General features: G+C 36.8%; 1 protein-coding gene across 1 annotated transcript in view; it reads left to right on the top strand.

Annotated features, from left to right (window-relative positions):
- Positions 1-12,300: 12,300 nt before the first annotated feature.
- TRDN (triadin) overlaps positions 12,301-19,793 on the top strand; it is a gene marked incomplete at its 5' end in the record, with an annotated part of 223,267 nt that continues 215,774 nt past the window's right edge. Inside the window, 3 exon segments of the mRNA XM_066315329.1 lie at positions 12,301-12,491; positions 12,493-12,598; positions 18,860-18,869. Coding sequence (XP_066171426.1) covers positions 12,301-12,491; positions 12,493-12,598; positions 18,860-18,869 — 307 coding nt within the window.

Genomic DNA, 19,793 nt, shown 5'->3' with positions numbered 1-19,793 from the left:
TTGCTGAGTTAATGATCGTGGTAAATGTATTTTTCTCTCTGTGGTTTTGTTTCTTATGCCTGGAAATAGCAGCAATAAGGTTATTTGATGACACAGAGCTCTAAGAACCACAAACAAAGAGCAACCTATAACAGATATATAAAGCATGGCCAAGGTTTGTGTACTTTGTATGCTTTCATTTTTGTTAATAATGAACATTGAGTGTTATATATTGACAGGGAATATAAAAATCCTAAGTCAAGGAATATCCTGAGTTAGAAGTGACCCAGAAGGATCATCAAAGCTCAGCTCCTGAGAAATGTCTTCATCAGTTGCATACAGCTATGTAGATGCACTTTTTTTTCTGACTGGACTTTTGTTTGGAGTGTAATTTTATTCTGGATCTAAATTATAATTTTATAACTGGAAAAAGTAGTCTCTTCTGACGTCTTTGCTGAAAGAAGAAACTTTAGACAACCAAGTGGGGCTACCTTTCACATCTCCATGCCTAAGGCGCCAGTTGAAAGATTATAACAGGACCACTGGACCCTGTCACACATTGCCTCTGAAATATACTGAAACTGTATATTAATAAGAATATGTCAGGTATGATCACACATGGTGTGCTGGGCCTCTAAGGAGTTTCTGTTTGTAATGATGCCTTCACAGAATGTATTTATGTCTTCCTTACCTTATTATTTAAATTAGTTTGAAACTGAGGGTGAAAATATACACTGGTGAAAACTACCAAAGTACAGTTTGTGTACAAAACCCTCTCTGAAATCTGCTTATTTGACAGAACATGTTTCCTATTTCCTTCAGGTATTAATAACCTTTATCTATTTCTATCAGTTTTTGTAAATTGATTAAAAGCTTTTAATTTTTTCTTGATTCAAGAATTCCCAAATCTTACAGACAGCATGGTGGGTTACACATTTTTAATCTGTATTCTTTCCATCTGTCACAAAATGTTCTGTAATTCAGATACAAAATATAAACACTAATGGGAATATAATGACTATTATTACAGTTCTGGTATTCTCAGAGACATGATTCAGTAGTTAAAATACATTTTTACGCTCTGTATATGAAAGAAAGTGTAAGATTTTCCGTAATAATTTCTTTTATTTCAAGATCTGTTAAAAAAATTAGGAATGTTTTTCCTCTCTAAAATCTATTGTTAAGATTCCTATCTGGAATTCTGCTAATTTTGCAAGACAGGCTGCACATTAATGGACATTGTCCAGAATGCATCCCTTAAGATCTTCACAGTGAGAACATGGAAAATGAATGTGCAACTCAGTCTTGCATTTACTATGATGTTATTTATAACTTGGATTGAATACTGCTGGGAAGGGTTGCAGGAATTATCATCATGTGATAATCAAACTCCCTGTTGCATGCCATTGATTAATAATATTTGACTTTTTTCCCTATTTTAATTTAAAGAACTTTTCTAGAACTTTTAAAATTTATTTTATGTATTATTATTTAGATATTTTGTACCTTTGCAAGATTTATATCTATTTTATCTGATATTTTATTTGGTTTTATATAGTCTTAATTATGTATATTGAAAATACAGAAAATAACACTGTACTAATCAAATATAAGAAATGTTGACAAAAATGGCATATTTCACTCTGTGAATATTCTTTAATTTATCTATTAAATGAAAAAAGAAAAAAATCACAAACAAAACAACAACCTAAGGAGAAGAATATTAAATCTTGGCTATTTGACATGAGCTAACCTCCACTTTGTTTCCCCAATCCTGATATAAAAATTGAGGTAAATGATGTATAAGGGCTACGAAAACTCCAGGCCCTGTGACTCAGAAACTGAGGAAAATAGAAAGGCTCTTTGCAGACTTTGCAGCAGTCTTGAGGTGTTCTGGGGACAGAGACAGACAGAGAATGGCAGGCATGTGATTGATCTTGGCTATCCTAGTGCCCATGGGAGGGTCCACTGGAAGCGAGAAAAGCACCATTTTGGGGTATCTTATAAGAGTGTCAAATGCATTTAGAGTGTTATTATTAGCTATTACAAATCTCCAGATTAGTATGCGACAGAAACAGAGTTGCTAGGCATCTCACTAAGGATTTTTAGCCATCTTCAGGACTGGGCTTTCAATCATAAATTCCATACTTGGAAAGACTTTATATATACTTCTTTAACAATGCCTAGTTAGATTGCTGAGGAGAAAAATCTTCCCTTCTGAGGCTCCTGTAGCACTCCCTGGATCCTGATCCTGACTCTAAATGGACGGTCAGGCAATACCAATCTTTTTAAAATTGAGTAGCTTCCTTCTGTTATGGGATTGACAAGGACCCCTCAATATCAAGGTACCTCTCATTGTTCCATAGTACTGAACTTCCTTCTTGGGCATTACCACTCTAAGTTACAGTTTGTCTTACTATGGCTCAAAAATGAGAAATAAAGTGACTAATGCTTGTTTTTTTCTCAGATTTCCCATTCACTGAGGATCTTTAATATATCTAATATTGGCTGATTTTTTAAAAAGGGCTTGATCATTGGCTGTACTGCGTATCTGTGAGACGAGGTTGGAAATCCTTTCCTTTTTTTCTCTAGCTGGTCTATAGGCCAGTGAGTACACAACGATGGGCGTTAACGACCACTTTGACAAAACTCCATCTCCACAAACAAACTCTTTGTACCAGCGCACTCTGGAATGAGTTGGCAGGGAGAAAAAATAGTGAGCAATACAATCCCTTTCTCAATGTGAGTGAATGCAGACATTTAAGATACTGACATATCTACAATATTGTAGTCTTGAGCAGCAAATAAAAAACATGCACAACTTTGATCACAGCAGAAATGTTCAGTACTGAAATATTCTCAGTTTGGAGCACTGACAAGACCTAGTAGAGATATTTGGCTTATTCATGGCAAAATATTCATTCTTATTTTTCATGTTTTATCTTTCCTTTAGATTGTTCCTTTGAGTTATAAGGTCAAAGTCCTTACAGACTTGAAGCTATAGTTTCAATAAAAATTATAGATCAACCATTCTCTGTTCAAAAAATGCAGTTCTGATAATATTTGTAGGAAACAGATAACTAAAATTTTTATCTCTCTCTTAATCTTGCCTACTCAAAAAGCAGTCACTCTTTCAAAGTTTCCAGGCTCAAATACATTTCTAGTATATTTTAGTGAATGTGACATTAAGTATTTCTTATTCTTTTTGCCTGATATATGATAAAAGTTTCTACACATAGGTATGGGTATACTTAGCAGAACAAGAAGGATCAGGTACTTGAAGTTCTGAGGAAATCTCTTTTTTCATATCTGCCATTGCTTTTCTTTCTTCTACTTGCCTAGGACTGAACATCTGGCTGTCACTAACACATGAGAAATTAATTTCTTATAACTCAAGCTGTTATCTTATGCTACTAGAAAAAAAATCATAAGAAATCACCGGTGGAATAAAAATTAAGAGTTTAATTCAGGATACAAAAGGGTTGACTTTAGAAGTGACATTCAGACACTCTTAATGGCACTGTAAACCATTCACCTTTTACTGACACTATCAAATTCCCTTTCCTAGAAAGTGTTCCCTGAACTTCTGGGAATGAGGTGCTTCTAGAAAAAAAATCTCACAATGGTTTTCTCTAATGGCAGTGCAGATGGAGGATATAGCAACTTACCTCCAAAATTAATTCACTTTTCTCCCTGTTATTAAATTTCCTGTAGATATTTCCCACTGCATTATAAGACTGCATTTTATGACAATCCGACTTTAATAATTTTAAAGAAATTGTGTTATTTGCTTCTTTCTAGGGGCTTCCACTGTCTGTTCCCACTGCTAATTCTCTCATATTTCCTGAGAGGTCAAGTATAGAAATAAGGCCTCAGTTGCAGGGCATTGAAACCTGCATTTTTATTGAAACACTAAGCGCTGTCTTTCTGAATTAAGGTTAGAAGCAATACAAAGGTCACTAAACTCTAAATCCCTTTAGGGTGTTTAGGTTTGAGCTATTCAATTGAGACCTGACAAGAAACTGCTAAAAAGTAATCCTCTGCTTTCAAACTTTCTTTTTCATTCCACGTAATTTTAAATTCTGGTTTAGTTGCATTAATTGTCACAAAAAATGAATATATCATTATATACATCATGTAAATATGGATAGTAGGTAGGAGAAGAATCTTATGAATTAGTTTTTAGTCAGTGAAAATTAATAGAATTATTTTTATTCACTTCTCAGGTATCCCAAGACAGTTTTCAGTCAAGTGGTCCATCCATATTTAAAGCAAAGACAGAGACAGATTACACATTACATACTTTTATTTTAGGAAGAAATACAGCAGAAGTAAATTGATTCATATAATGAGTGCATTATATCTTGGTGCAAAGAAATGCATGTCAAGTTGAAATCTTCAGTTATTTCAGTGATAGACAAACTACCAACATAATTAATAAAATTTAAAATGGAATCTTGTCAATATTAGAGGCACCTTCAATATGCTCTGAGCCCCGAGGATAATTTGAGTCAGCTGTAAAGTATAAACTACATGTAAGAGGCTGAAGTCCTGAGAGAAGGCTTAAATGCAGGAAAAAATCAAGGGACTATTTTTGAAGGGAATATTTCTCTTTATCACAATTCTCATGAAAACTTTTTTCTCTCTTTCCAAACCACTGTTACACTGCAATGAAGTGTGACATGAGTAAATTAATATCACTGCTCATTCACAATAAAGTTAAAACCTGGTACATTTCAGCTCCTTAGAGTGAGAGCAGAAGTAGTTTCACAGGTCTCTTTGGTCCTAATGAGCACTCTCATATTATTTGTAACTAGACTGTATTTAAGTCTTTGCAATGGAAAACCAGCATAGCTTTCTACATTCAATTAGAGATGTTATAATAAAGCTTTTCTGTGGAATTTTTCCCTACTACCCACCACTGACTATCAGCACTCCAATACTTTTCTCAGAATAGTAAATCTTTCCTTCTTCAGTAAATTTTTGATTTAACTGTCCTTTACTTGTTTTTAAATCTCCGCTTCAAGCTCCAATTTGAAATACAGAGATGTCCATATCTTACACTCTCAGGTTTGGGTTCTTTTTGCTCACCTGAGATTCAGGTGGTGGTTCGAGAGAGTCTTTTGCCTTTATGGCCCTGAGCCAGACCTGAGAATGAAATGGAGCCTTCAAGGTCTTGTTTTTTTCTTGGTTTCTCTCATTGTTTATTGATTCTTATCTTACAATGTTCTCTGTGCCTGGCTGAGGTGTTCTGCTGCTCAGACACAGGACGACTCCCCTCCTGATGGAAGGTCGCAGCCTCTTTATACAGATAATTACGTGTCTATTATTTACAGGTATGCACCAACACCTATCACCTATACTAACACAGTCATCTCTATTTTCACCCAATCCCCTTAAACTACTTTATGCCATCGTCACATCAGAAGACGGATGCCAGGAGAGAAGAAGAAGAAGCCAGGACACCACCCTAAATCCTCCATCTTGTCGCCCCTGTACCTATATTCTAAAAACCCAAAACTACAAATTTTCCACCCGGTGATACACTACACTACTGTCTTCACACCTTTGTGGTTTGTAATTGTTCTCTCCATGTTGGAAGCCGTTCCCATGGACTGAAGTCAAAGGCAGTGTCCTCCTGGGGTCTGTGCCAGGCAATCTCCCTCGACTGGCTCCACACCCCCCCGGCCAGGATTCAAACCCTCTTGTTTGGGTCCCAGTCCTCTCTACCAAGGTCTGTGACCTTCCAGGGTGTCCAGAGGAATGCCCTGGACTCCAGCATTACACCTGAATTTTGATTCTTAAGGAGATCTGGCAGGGGGGATTGAGATGAGTGAGCTGAATCCCTAACATGGAATGAGTAGAAACATGGATGCAACTGCCTCATAAATTAGGCGAGCTGTCAAGTCAGCTGGAAGCAGATAGGTGTGCAAAAGCAGTAAAAGTCTCAAAGGATGGATGCGATTATCAGTGCCATAATTTTGTTTTGCAAATTGTGGCAAACCTTGAAATCAAGGCAACAGATACTTAGTGGGTTTTCATTTTGGCTGGTGCTTGTATTCTGCCTTACATCTGCAACAGTCACTGGAGATTTTGCAGTTACCAAAGAAACTATTTGCGTTATGTGATACCACTATAAACATGGAGGGGCAGCTCCCAGCTCCCTACCTGGTGCTGGGCACATCCAGTAATTTCTTCTAAGTTCCCTGATATAGTGTATTAAACAAACAAAAAAAATCCCTGCTGCAAATGACAGGTGGAAGGCTCCATGCAGGTGGAAACAGTACCTGGAAACTCATAACTTGACAAAAGGCCTGTGGCTAGTTCTGCCTTTGTCTGGCCAATGTCTGTATCAGGATTTTTGGTGATAGAGACTGAATGAACTGCATTAAGATAATTAATTTCTTCTGCTCCAAGAAAAAGTCAGCTTAGTCTAACTACTGATAGGCTTGTGTTGCAGCAGCCCTCTTGTTAGAGGGTAGAAATGAGCTGAGACACAGACTTCTTGTAAATCACAGAATGAAAAAGGTCCTGGCTTATTCCTCTTTACAGCTCAACCATCCTGACTCCAACTATTCACGGACTCTGGCTGCAGCAAGTTCCTGCTGTAGGTTCCCTTGCAGCCTCTGACTGTTGTTTTTTTCCTGCTAAACTATGACTGCAGATATTAGTTTGCTGACTCTGACTGCAGGCTTTCCCCCAGCTAGACTACAGCTGCAGGTTCCAACAACAGACTCTAACTGCAGACTCACAGCAGTGATTCTCTCTCCTCAGGATCCTTCTTCTTCATGATCCTCTTGTTCCCTCTTCCTCAAAGTTCTTCTTCCTTCATGATCCTCCCCTCACCAGCTAACCCACTCCCTTTTATCACACTTATCTTTATTTGGATAGGGCTGTGACTCATCAGGGGCAAGGCTGTATTGGGTAATTAACACATGTGTGACTTATCAGGGGCAAGGTCACCTGATAAGGGAATATATTCCCTTCTCCTCCAGACTTGGAGATATTTTGTGTTGTGCTTATCATCTCCAGTTAAAGCAACTACAACATGGCAATTGTGCAGCTTATTTCTGATGATCCTCGAAACACCAAGCAATCCATTGCTATTTATCACCCAAGTGTCCACCTCAGTTCCACAGTTAAGGAATAGAATTGTTGGTGTGGTAGAGCGCTTTCACTGGAGCAAGGGGCTTCAAAATGAGAGCAGTCTGATAGTGTTCACTGGTGTGGATTGTCATTGGTGGGACTGGTGCTCCAAGGTGAGTATGGGCAAAACCTGATGGGAGCAGATGGAGCAGGTCTGCAGGGCAGAATGACTGTGTGTCCTTCCAGTGTGTGCAAACCGTCAAAGGACAGTAGATGTGTGACAAATACCAGGGGAATATCTTGTGCCAGCTAAAGGAACAAATGATAAATGTAAGGTGTTTTTAATAAGGACTTGGAGATAGAATAGTGAAACAAAGCTAAAAAGAAGCATCTAACTTCATCTCAAACTCAGCGACAGAATCAATCTGACATTGCAAAGATTCAGGAGATGTTTGAAAATCTGGCAGACAAAAGATCGAATTTGTGTATGCAAAGTTTTCCAGAGGGAAATGAGAGAGGAAAGAGGCTGTCATTTTATAAATAACTCTTAAAAGAATTCTTTACAATCAAGTATGTATGTGCCTGGTTTTGCAATAAAAATCCAAGCCTTCAGCTGACAAGTCATCAAGTGCAGTGATAGTAGAGTTTCTGACTCTCCAAAATGTGGTGACGATTTTAAAATTTGCCAGGAAGGAAATGTAAAGTAGATATTTATCTGTAAAATTACTGCAGTGTATTGATACAATCTGACCAATGAGCTGACATTTTGGCTGAAAAACACTTTTTCTAACAGCAGAAGAAAAACACAAGTCTGCTCACATCAAATATAATTTTTTATTTCTGTTTTTTGTGGTATTTAATTGGAAGACATGGCCAGAGAGTGTGTTTTTACACTGTGTTGAATTAATATGTTAAGTTTGCTCCCTTTTGTGTTAAAAGATACTTCAAAATTTTCTCTCTTTGCCAAATTAGTGTATTAATTGAACAACAACCAAAGATGCAATAATCAAAGAAGGTGAGGGATATTTTTGTTACAAGCTTACTTTGGTTCATCAGGATCATTGGCACTCTAACCCTAGATTATCTTAAAGGGGATGTGTGGATAACACAGAAAATTTCAAATTCTGATTTTAATTTTTTTTTCTCTTTCCAAGTCAAGAAGGATGTAAGAATACTACTTTTGCCACCTTTATCTTGCATGTACTGGTATATAATATTTTTTGATTTTAAATTTTGACATTCACACTTTCTAAATATACTTTTTAATGCAGCCAAATTTGGTTCTTTTTTTCTGAATTTAGCAGCTACAAAATGCTGGCAATTGTCTCCGAAGTCATAAGGTGTGAGAAGCTATCTGCTGTAACAACAAATAAAATTTCAATTGCCACTGGAATTCTTCCATCTCAATGACACTACATTGTGTGGCTGTCAGAGGGCTGAGGCACAGTACTTCTCTCAGCACGGTTCCTTCTAAACAGCCTCAAAATACACTCTTATTCTCTGTGTAACATAAGCATGAAAAGTATAAAGGGCAAGGCATATGTAATTAATTTCGCCCTATTGGATGTGACTGTAAAAATAGAAGCCCAATTTTAAAGGAGAACCTTTTAAAACTCTTTCAAGACTATAGTATTCATACAAATCACTGTATTAATTATATATCCTAAAAATTATTCAAATAATCCTTTTAGCGGTGAGTTAATGATATTAATTATTTGAAAAAGAACATTTAAGTATGGGGTTTTCTTTGCAAAATTGTGTCGAAGTATTTAAAATGCTCATGCTTGAGTGTACATTTTAATAGTTTTGATTTATTTCTTTTTTAATAGTGATGGATCAATGCTCCCTATATCATTTAAAGACACAGTAGACAATCATAGGTGTAAAATTGTTACACTGGGTTCCAGATTCTTGCACAAATTTGTTAAATAATCATTTAGATTTCACATCTTAATTTTTCAATCATTTGCCTGTAGCACAACTGAAATGATACTAATGGAAACACAAAAATTGTAGCAACTGAGAGAGACCCATTCAAGTGAGGCATTTGATCTCTTCTTTAGAGTTGTGGACATAAATTGTGGCCCAATCTGAAAACTTGGCAAAAAATAGTTCTCAGGACATCGGTATGCACCTGGACTAGAAAGTTTAGTTCATAAAATATTTGACATACCCATATTTTTTTAGTGTCCCAAAGGCATACTCATGTATAATACGTCCTCTGGTAAAGGGAAGCACAAGCCTAAAAATATAATCCCTTCCCTGTGCCTCCCACAGCTCATGCTATAGCAGTAGACCTTTGTTTTCAAGCATGTTTAGACACAGGTACCACAATACTGCTGCTGGGGCTCTCTATGGCTTTACATATGGACCACTGATATGTCAACCCTTTGAGTCCCAACATTTTCCAGTATTTTGTCCTGGGATTTACATAACCTGTGGCTATGATGAGGTAAGCTGCTACCACTGTGTGAGATTACGACATAACGCTCAAATCATGAACCAGTGGATTTTGTACAGCACATCTGTAATACTCCTAAGAAGAGCTAAACAAGCTAAAAAAGTTTACAAAATTAACCCAAAATCTGAGAGACAATATCTTAACAGTCTCAGTTATGGAAATTAGGTTTCAGTTCTGTGGAGCATATAGACAAGATTATTTTAGAAATAAATAAATGGGGACTACAGGATTTGTGAAGAAATGTAACAGACATTGGATGTCCTCTTACATTGAAAATCACAAATAATAAAGCACTAGACCCCTACAACGTGTGGCTGCTCTTCATGCATGCATTCATTCATTCATTCACACATCCAGACATTCTTTCTATAACCTGACTCAAAAATTTGAGTCAGCAGCTATGTTGTGCATTTGATGAAAGACAACTGACCAAGTGACTGCAAAACTTCCAACAACTCAATAAAATTGTTTTTCAGTATAATCATGGCATATATGCATTTTCAATTAAATACTTATGTTACAATTATTGATTGCATATACAATGCAAATATACAAGCAATAAAGTACATATTCAAAATTTTGGTTTTGAAATTTCCCACAGTTGTCACTTGCTTTAGCTGAGATCTTTGAATACCCTGAAAACTGGCCTTTAATTGATCAAGTTGGGTGAGAAAGAGGTTCTTTGATGCCAGAACCTCTACTGCGATGCATGATCAACAACCAACAATAAGCTTCTTCCAGATAATTATCAGAAATAACTTGCACAGCCAAAAGTTCTTTATCTGATGTCAGACACATACCATGGGGGAAAGGTATGTTGTGCCATAAATTAAAGTATTAAAATTTGCTTTTCATGCTTTTTAAGGCTTGATCTTTTTTCTTCTCAGTGACGGTTCATTTCTGGTGGACAACTGAAGAATGTTTTATACATATGAGGACACAATACCACTGCCACAGGAGTGTGAGAACTCTGTTTTAGTTACTAGATTGTATTCAGTTCTGTTCCCTGCCATATTGCATTAAATAATATTGCTCTTTCTCAAGACTTGGGAAAAAAAACTGCGTAGGATCAATTTCTACCTTCTTGAAAGAATCCTCATATTACACCAGGCTGTCTAACATATCTAATCCACAGCCTTTAGTTTATCAGAAAGTTTATGAGATTTTGCTGAGGAAGGAGACTCCAAATATTATTCTTATTCATCCCTGATTAAAACAGGCAATGTGAAACAATCTGTAGGTTGGGGTTTACACTTCCTGAATGTGCAGGAGAGCTGGTAACCTGGCAGAATACCTCACACTAAGGACTCAGAAATATTGATAAGTGCTAGTGGCAAAATCCCAGCCACTCAGGAATGACTGACACAGATGTTATTTTTGTCTTATGGTACATGAAGCATTAGTCATATCTTTTAAATAATTCAGCAGAATATTAATATACTCCAACTGCCATGTAGTAAAGAGTGACAGGTGTGTTTAAATTAACCTCTCAAAACCCACCCAGACCATCCAAGACACGAATTTACTTCAGGACCACCTGCTTTAAGTGCCTGATTCTCCACAATTTTTGACTCAAATAAATGGGTTGGTAGACATTGTATACTCGGACAATGTAATGGAGTTTTCTTTCCTCTTTCTAATATGAACTGATATCAGTCTTTTATGAGGATAAGAGCAAGAGTAAATTTCTGTTCCAGTCCACTGATGTTAGTATGAATTGGAAAACTGGAAACACTACTCTCAGTATTTTAAAAAGACCATTAAGATTTAGTCTGCCAGAAGTGTTTGCCTGTTGCTATCAGAGTACTACTGTTACAAATGAAAATTTGGGGGGGGGGGGTAATTAAAACCAAAGTTTACTGATGAGGAGAATGGTGGTAAGAAGGGCTTATTTGACAAATGCTGTAAAGGAAGCAAGGTGGAGTCATTTACAGTGCAAGTTTATCAATTCAGGTGATATAAGAGAAATGGGACCATTACTCTGCTTGTGGCATGAACCACTCACTACCTGCAGTCTTTTGCCTCTGTATAACCTTCCCAGGGCTATGTAACAGCCACATTACCGTCAGGTGCCTCTTTGCTGTATATGGGTTGCAAATAAAATTTTGAACATTAGCTCAAGTTTGGTGATGTGTGAAAAGTGTATTTATGGTTGATTGTGAAAAATGCATGTTGTGGTGGATTGTACTTTCAGTTCTGTGTTTGTGTATCTGATGTTGTGTGGCCTTTTCTATTTCTGCTGCTTAACCAAAGTTTGCCCCACTCAGCTGTCATGCTCTGGTTCTTATTTGTGGAACAGATAAAATTTTTTTGTTGTTACTCTGAAAATGTGGAAAATAGAAGTATTGTTATAACTGCCTTCCTCAGAGACTGACTATAAGCCTAGCTACTTTCCCTTTCTTAAGAAAAAAAACCCACAATACAACAAAACCAAACCCCCTTTCTCAATTATTTGTACCTCTGTAACAAGAAGCATGGGTTTTTGGTTTTTTTTTTTCTTTGTTTACCATAAGGCAACATTGCTAGGTAAAGCAGAATCCAAATACTCAGGTTACATTATCTTCACAAAACCTTTCTTCTGACATGTAATTGAGAAAAAAAATCTTTTAACTTTCCAGGTATCTGAGGAAAGTGGAAGAAGCAGGAGTGACCAGAGTGATAAATCTTTAAAGTACAAGGCACATAAAATGGAATTTTTTTAGTCAAATGCCCACTGCCTAGGAATTTAAAAACCACAGGTATAGTTATAATTACTTCCAAGGCGCACAAAATGATCTCAAGCACAAACCCTTATACTGGAGGCCAGATCCTCCAGAAAATGTTTGCGTCCCAGCCTGGATTGTTTTACAGTTGCACAACAGCCCGACGTGCTGCCCAGCCGGGTCTGGCGGCCCCTTCACCCCACAGGGAACACCTGCCAACAGCTCCTTGGCAGCTGCGCTTTGTGCCACTTGTACCAGCGCTGCACGCTTCCCTCAGGGCCTGGGAATGCATCCGGGAGCTTCCCAAAGTCCCCGATGCCCTTGCCTTGCCTTCTGAGCTCTGGCCACGCAGCTGAGGAGCTTCTGCTTTGTACCTCTGGGGTAATGCTTTTCTTTTCATTTAAACTGGGAATTTGGAAAAAGGAATGGTGTAGCTGTCCCTTAAGGATCATTGTAGTCCTCTATGTTTGGTCTGTTTGTGTTCTGCTCTTTCATGGTGACTGGAGAGGAGAAAGGAATACCCAGCAATTCTTTTCAGTAAATGCTTTGCAGACAAATATTCTTTACAGTTTGGATTAGGAGGTTGACTACTGACAGACGTTGGAGCTTGGACAGGAATCTAAATTGATTTACAATGACAAAGGTGATGTATTATTGAAATAAAATTTATATATATGTGCTATGATGAGTTGTAAAGACATCAATGCTCAAAATTATTTTTCCTTTTAAAAGATCCTTTAATTTTTTGACATCTTTTTTTCAGTGCAGTCATAGCTGTCAGCACTGACAAGGTTGAATTTAGTAATTCATGTCTTCCACTTCTACTCTTTAAAGAAGCTAAACTGCTTAATGAAAAAGTTCACAGATTTGATTTTCTTTTAAAATTATGATAATAATAATAATAATGATAATAATGATAAAGTGAGTTCTTCAGCTTCAATTCTAGCTTTGATCTGTCCAAGACTGTGACTAGAATGTAGTCATAGTCTTGGACAGATCAAAGCTAGAATTGGAACACAAATTTTTTTTGTGGAAACACAAAGAAAAATTATAGCTGTTACAGAAACAACCTTTTCTTATAAATCTGGTTTCTTTCATGTAATTACTTTCTTAGAGATGAACATTGCTGAAATGCTTTCTCTGCATTACATTTTTTTCTCCTTTGTTCTGTATCTGTCTCTCTGTATATTTGACAAATAATAGATTTGGGTTTTTTCTTCACTTTTTTGCATCATACATTTGTGTACTGATGAGTGACTGTGGCACATAAAGAGTTAATTCATCTGCAGGCTTTTGTACTTCATTAGAAAATGATTCATCCACTTTCAGGAGCTGATATCTATTGTATCTGTGGAAATGCATAACCCAAGCAGGTCCTGATGGCCCAGGGCAAACGGGGACCTGGGAATAGCAGAAAAATCTGAAGTTCAAAAAACTCAAATAGAGGAGACACAAACTCCGGGCAAAAACGCTCTTAGAGCTGCAGCTGTATCACACACAGAGATGTCCGGGACAAAAAGTGCTTGGAAATGGCTTTTAATTTGCTGTGCCTAGGTACTGAGTGTCTGCTCTCAGAAAAATGTGAAAGTGCCAAAATTCAGATAGACATCTTGACACTTTGATTTGGTTTATTTACAAGGCAAATTCTTTGGCAATGTGACTAGAGGAGGTCCTGAGTGTCTAAGAACATGGGATACATAATGTACCGTATCAAGCAGAAGAATAATCTATTAAATGGAAAGGAAGATGAGATTTCCCCTTGGATGTGAAGATCAGCCTGAGCAGTTAGTTTAAAGCATCCCCAAAAGGGTTCACATTACTGAAGATACTTGATACTTAGTTTTACTACATTCCAAGAAGTTTTACAATTACTTGGAATGATAACATTTATTTGTCTTTGTCTTTTCACATCAGACTTTTCTTCAAAATTGTCTTTTTCTCCATCTGTTTTTGACCATGTGCTTGACTATGGTCATATCTGGAAAAAAAAACACAAAACACTAAGATTTCTATTGAAACTTTTTGTAAGGCTAAGATGAGAAGACAAATTTAAAATGTATTACTGGAAATTTGCAGATGAGTTTCAAATTCAAAGTTCAGGAACAATTTTTCTCTTTTTCTAGATATTTCTGTGTGATATATTTCTGAGTCTTGTTCTTTCAGCTATAGAAGCATGGCTTCAAATAATTATTTTTTAAAGGTCAGTGAATTTTTTCAGAAAATTCTTGTTCTCAAGGGAAGTCATAGGAACCGAAGTCACCTTGCTTTGCAAGGACACTTTTGACCTGACACGAAATACTTTGGTATATTTGAACAGTTCTCAATCAGTATTAGACAGGGCTAATTCAAGTTGTGTTAGAGCCAATCTCCATCTCTAATAATCTCATTTGGCAACTTTCTATGTTCTGTCCATGGGCAGCCTTGGATACCGATTGTTCTGAGGAAAAAGACAATTATAGTGTATTTTTTGTCATTGTTTCTTAGAAAGGGTCAGCTTTTTCACAGTGTTATAGAACTTGTCTGTGAAACAGCTTCTGACTAATCTAAATGTGAAAGTAAAGCCACATAGGTGCTAATAAAACAATACTCTTTAACAATAGCAAGAATAGAGTAATCAAAGGAAAAGAAAAATTGTGTTACATGGAGCTGCTAAGGGTCATCCAAATGCAGTCTACCCTGGCATTCTGCAATGAACAAATTTTATAGTAATAATTTTTATTGTTAAAGCAGAGAACACTGAAAATACCCAAATCCTCTAAGCTAGGAGACTGCTTCAGTCTGATTTCCTGTCGTAGACTGCCCACTTGGCCAGCTTGCAAGAAGACTAAGTAAGATGTTCCTATTTCCTGAAAGTAGTTTGATAATGAGTTGGCCTTCTTGGATGTTAGAAAATGTTCATTTTTCTCACACCTTGACTGACACTACTTCAGCAGTTTTGCAGTACAATGACTAACAGGGAGATACTGTCCAAAGTAAAGCAGAATAGTCAGTATCATAGGTATTGTCTATTGTACCTGCTGTGTTTCTATCATATAGCTTTGGAAATATCCTTTAACGAGCTCAGGGTGCCAAGGTGATGTGACCCCAGTGTGCTTGTCAGCTGTCCCCAGGCAGAGGCTGATTTGCATTCAGACTAGTCAGCCTACAGAACAGAGCTACTTACCTGTCTGTCAGTAGTACACATTAAATGTAGAACAGATCTACTGTGGAGTTCAACCTACTGTCTCCTACATACTAAATAAAAACTTGTTTAAAGGTACTATGTATGCAATTCTCTGAAAAAATGGTGCAAATGGATTTATGCAACAAACATATGTATGCCAAGATTTAACATAGATCAGATGTGATACCAAGGACTTTGTTTGGAATTTTGGGTGTGCTTCAGAATATCCAGAATGCATCTATATATTTTGGTCATGTTGATTCCAAAAGTCTTACAACCATTCTATATGAAATGTCAATCACAAATGGAAAAAAAGTACTTGAGAGTTATCTAATGGCCTATAGAAAGTCACAGCTACATCTTTGACTGATCAGAACTTCAAAGGCACAGGAATGTGTGTTCCTATTCATATTGGAAAACACAGTATTACTAGTGAGGCTGAATGAAAATCTCTTCTAGAAGTAATGGTATTCCTAAACAAAAATAAAGCATAAAAAGTAAAAGTTTGTTTCAGAGGAAACCAGCTTCATCTGCACAAAGCTTAGTTGGCAGATATCATTCTAATCCTGTTTTTGCTTCTGCATATGTCTTTGTTACTCACTAGATTCAGTTCCATTCACCCTCTCCTTGGCATTATACTTTCATCCTATATTTAGTTCTTCTTATATTGTTGGGTGTTTCTGATAACAATATACTCCTGTCTGATCCAGGAACATAATTGGGTGTATCAGAGTTAAAGTTAAATTTCCTTTCCTTGACCCAGCTGTGTTGCTGAGCATGCACTGGGATGAAAAACTCTTTTCTTATGAAGAGTTTGATTCTCAGTAGGACTGAATCCTGAGAGTTCATCACTAATGTGTTAGCAGACAACTCAAATATTGTCCTGCATTTTGTTGTTGAATGACAGGTACACTCAATTCCTCAAATACTTCCTTATTTCAGTACCAAAGTCTTTCCTCTCATTGCTCATAATTTCATGTGAACTGTTGTCTCTCCCAATTCCCTTTTTAATAATACCATCAAGACAGCCCAGAAATGAGCTCATGAAGTATTTGTATATTCCTACTTTGATTATATGAACAACCAAACTTTTTGCCAATAAGTGGGAGTTTGCATTAGAATATGTCAAACAATAAACCTCTGACATTTTCCCAAAAAGAACCCAAAAAACCTCAACCAAACAACAACAAAAAAACCCCACAAAAACAAAAAACCAACCAACCAACCAAACAAACCCAAACCAAACCAAAACAAATCCCCCCAAAAAAGAAAAAAGAAAAAAGAAAAAAACCCTCAATTTTTTAAATGTGTTTCCTCAGTTAGGTTTCTAAGGGAAATATTCATTATCTGAGATCAAGGCAGGTGCTTATATGCAGATATTAGCAGCAGCATATAGTACATCTTTCTCCCCTCTTCCTAATACTGTTACTTTTTTCCCTATCCAGGGAACTCTAGAGCAAAGAGAACTGTTATTTTATTTTGCCTGACACAGACTTGTGTATCTGAGGAATCTGGTGTGAGGGTGTAGCTGTTCCTACACTTCCCTCCTTTCCTACCACTGAACGTGAGAACTGATCCCACAGCAGTTCATTTACCATGTAACACCTGTGAGCAGGAGGGGAATATCTACTGCCAACTTGAGGCAAGAGCATTTTCTCACTGTGCCCACCCAAGGCAAAATCAGAAGGAATTGTGAAAAACCTGTGTGTGTCCATGTTAAGATATCACTTGCAAGAACCAAAGTAGTCTTAGATTTTTCAGTTTCCTTATTGTTTGAGGAGAGAGAAAGGACAACTTACAAAAGAATATTTCTGGACAGGTTAGACATAAAAGGTTCCCACTAAAATGCAATTTTCAACATATAAACTATGCCAAGAAAATATGTTAACTGTGTTGCATGAATATTTGTGTAAATTTTGCACTTTCTACATACTGTGAGTTTCACAAATTAGTTTAAAAGGAACTCCTAAACTGAGTCAGGAGCTAAACTTCAGGTTTTGAAAAACTCCTAACTTGTCCTAAAAAAAACTTTCAGATTTTCCATTCCTTAGACTTCTAAAGAATATATATGATATTCTTTATAAATTCCAGCTGTCAATGTTTTTCAGATTGAATGTATATGCACATACATACAACTTGTTTTATTTTTGTTCTGTGTATTTTCACCAAGGCTGTAGTTATCTCTAATAAATATGACACCCAGATCCCTTGACTTTTTCCTCCTTAAAGGGAGTAACTGTGTAATTTCCAATACAGTTGCCTAAAGCTGCCCTTATATATGTCAGATATTGGTGCATATGAATGACATCTTTAACTTGCTTGCTAGGATGAATATTTTGTGCATACAAGGGATTAAGAGGGTACCAACCACTTCTCTTTCTGACCACTGGGCTGATGTGGAAATTTGGTTTCAAATGGGATATTCTCATTTCTTCTGCTCTTGTATTTTGGTTTCAGAATAACAGCCCATGATTGAGGCTAAGCGTAAATAGTAACAAGGGAGTAAGGCATGGAGGAAGGAGGGCAGGTGGTAGGAGCTGAAATGTAAAGTGGTGAGGGACAATCATGCACATACAGTTAGTTATGCAAACACCTATGTCGGGGTGTAGATTATGTATATATATGTATAATCTTTGGATCTTGCAACATAAAACAGGAAAAGATTCAGACATTAATTTTTCCCCATTTATCTTTCTCCCCACATTCTCAAACTAAGACTTTACTGTTTTATTCAATTTAAATAGGAATACAAGTGAAAAAATACTGACTTCTTAGGTTTGATTAGCTCTGTGCTTTGGATATTCAGATGATCTGTCTCACATCTCAAGAAAGTATTAAAGCTGTCAAAGCATAGGTGACCCCAAATACTGCTCATGTAAAATGGAACTGCTTCAGCAGAAGAGAAATAATTAGGGGATTTGTCTTAGTATCACACCTTCTATCCTTCTTTACTAACCACTGACCTTTTGTGGGCAGCTGTTTTGTTGATGTGTGAATGTGACTCAGACCATTTTGGTATTCATGAAAGAGCATTTTTTTAAGAAATAAGATTTTATCTAAAATCTCTTTATCAGCATTAGTGAGGAGCATCTACTGAAGAACAGGCTAAAAGAGCAAACATAGGGTTAGAGGGATGATCAGAAAAGTACTGAGTACTTAGCACCAAGTAATCAAAACTTGTCAGTGCAAAACATTTGGTCAGAAGAGCTAAAGAAGGGGCTCAAACACTGATTGCAAGCTTTGGCTAGAAAAAGCTACCATATTCAGACATGGCGGGTTTGAAGTGTGTTAAGAGTAGAGGGAAGAGAAAAAAACAGGTGGTGATTTTGCTGTTCAATGAACCTTTTTTTTCTGAATCTTGTGCATTGGATAGATTCCTTTCCCAACATTTTGCCATGGAGCCAGGTGCTTATATCTCCTGGGGGAAAGATGAGAAGTGTAAATGCCAACTCCTGTAGCAGAGACAAGGTGACTATAGGTTCACTAGCAGGAGCTATTTAAGATGGTTTCTGATTTCATGTGACGATGACATTTAGGTAGAGGTATGCTGGCTTGAGGGCACTTTTTTGCTAATTTCGTTTTCAAGCTCTTGACCACATACATAATTCTACAGCAGTGAAATTGCAAGCAGTGCAATATAAAGGTTGTTCAGTTTTTAAAACAATTATTCTTATTTAAATTGTTAATATTTTACTTCCTCTTAATGCTTTTAAGAATCCACTTTTTTTCAGTTTTACAAAATCTATTTTAAAATCACAATTTTTTGAGCTACTTAAATATTTCCATGAATTGGATACATAAATCTGATCTACTTAATATTTTTGCTTATTTTCCTTCCTATATCTAGACTATATAAAAAATTATAATTTAAATTTTTAACAATGTTCTGTAACACTTAGATGAACTTCAGAGGTATGTATGATAATTGCAGCAAATCACAAAAGGACCAAAGGGAAAAAAATCCAAATCAATTTCTTCGGTTTAAATTGGTGTCTTTGTTGGTTCTGAACTGCAACTCAGAGTCGAAGTGGAGAAAATCACCTAAATTTACCCTCCCCCTTAGTCAGCGGTGAGGTCCATAGGACCCTCCCCAAGCCATATAAGGCCAGGAAGAATGTGCTAAGCACTGAGTGTGCTAAGAATAAAGTTGTACTGGGATGGATAAGGTTACTTTGAACTCTATATTTCATGTTTCCTGACATACCCCTCAAAGAACTGCAATTATGCTAGCAAGGCTGTAGGAGCAGTTGAACAGCCCTTTCCCAGTTCTTTTAATTTTTGCTGCCTCTCCATGCATTCCTGTCCTGTTTAGAGCTGTGGTTTTTTACATTTCATTTGTGGTGTGCGTGGTTCTGGGAATATTAGAAAAACCTGCTGCAGGTTCACTCTGAGGCATGGCTAT

The sequence above is a fragment of the Sylvia atricapilla genome, chromosome 3 (assembly GCF_009819655.1).
Source record: "Sylvia atricapilla isolate bSylAtr1 chromosome 3, bSylAtr1.pri, whole genome shotgun sequence".
Lineage (NCBI taxonomy): Eukaryota > Metazoa > Chordata > Aves > Passeriformes > Sylviidae > Sylvia > Sylvia atricapilla.
Note: the sequence above shows the minus strand (reverse complement) of the source record. Positions and strands in the feature narration are given on the sequence as shown.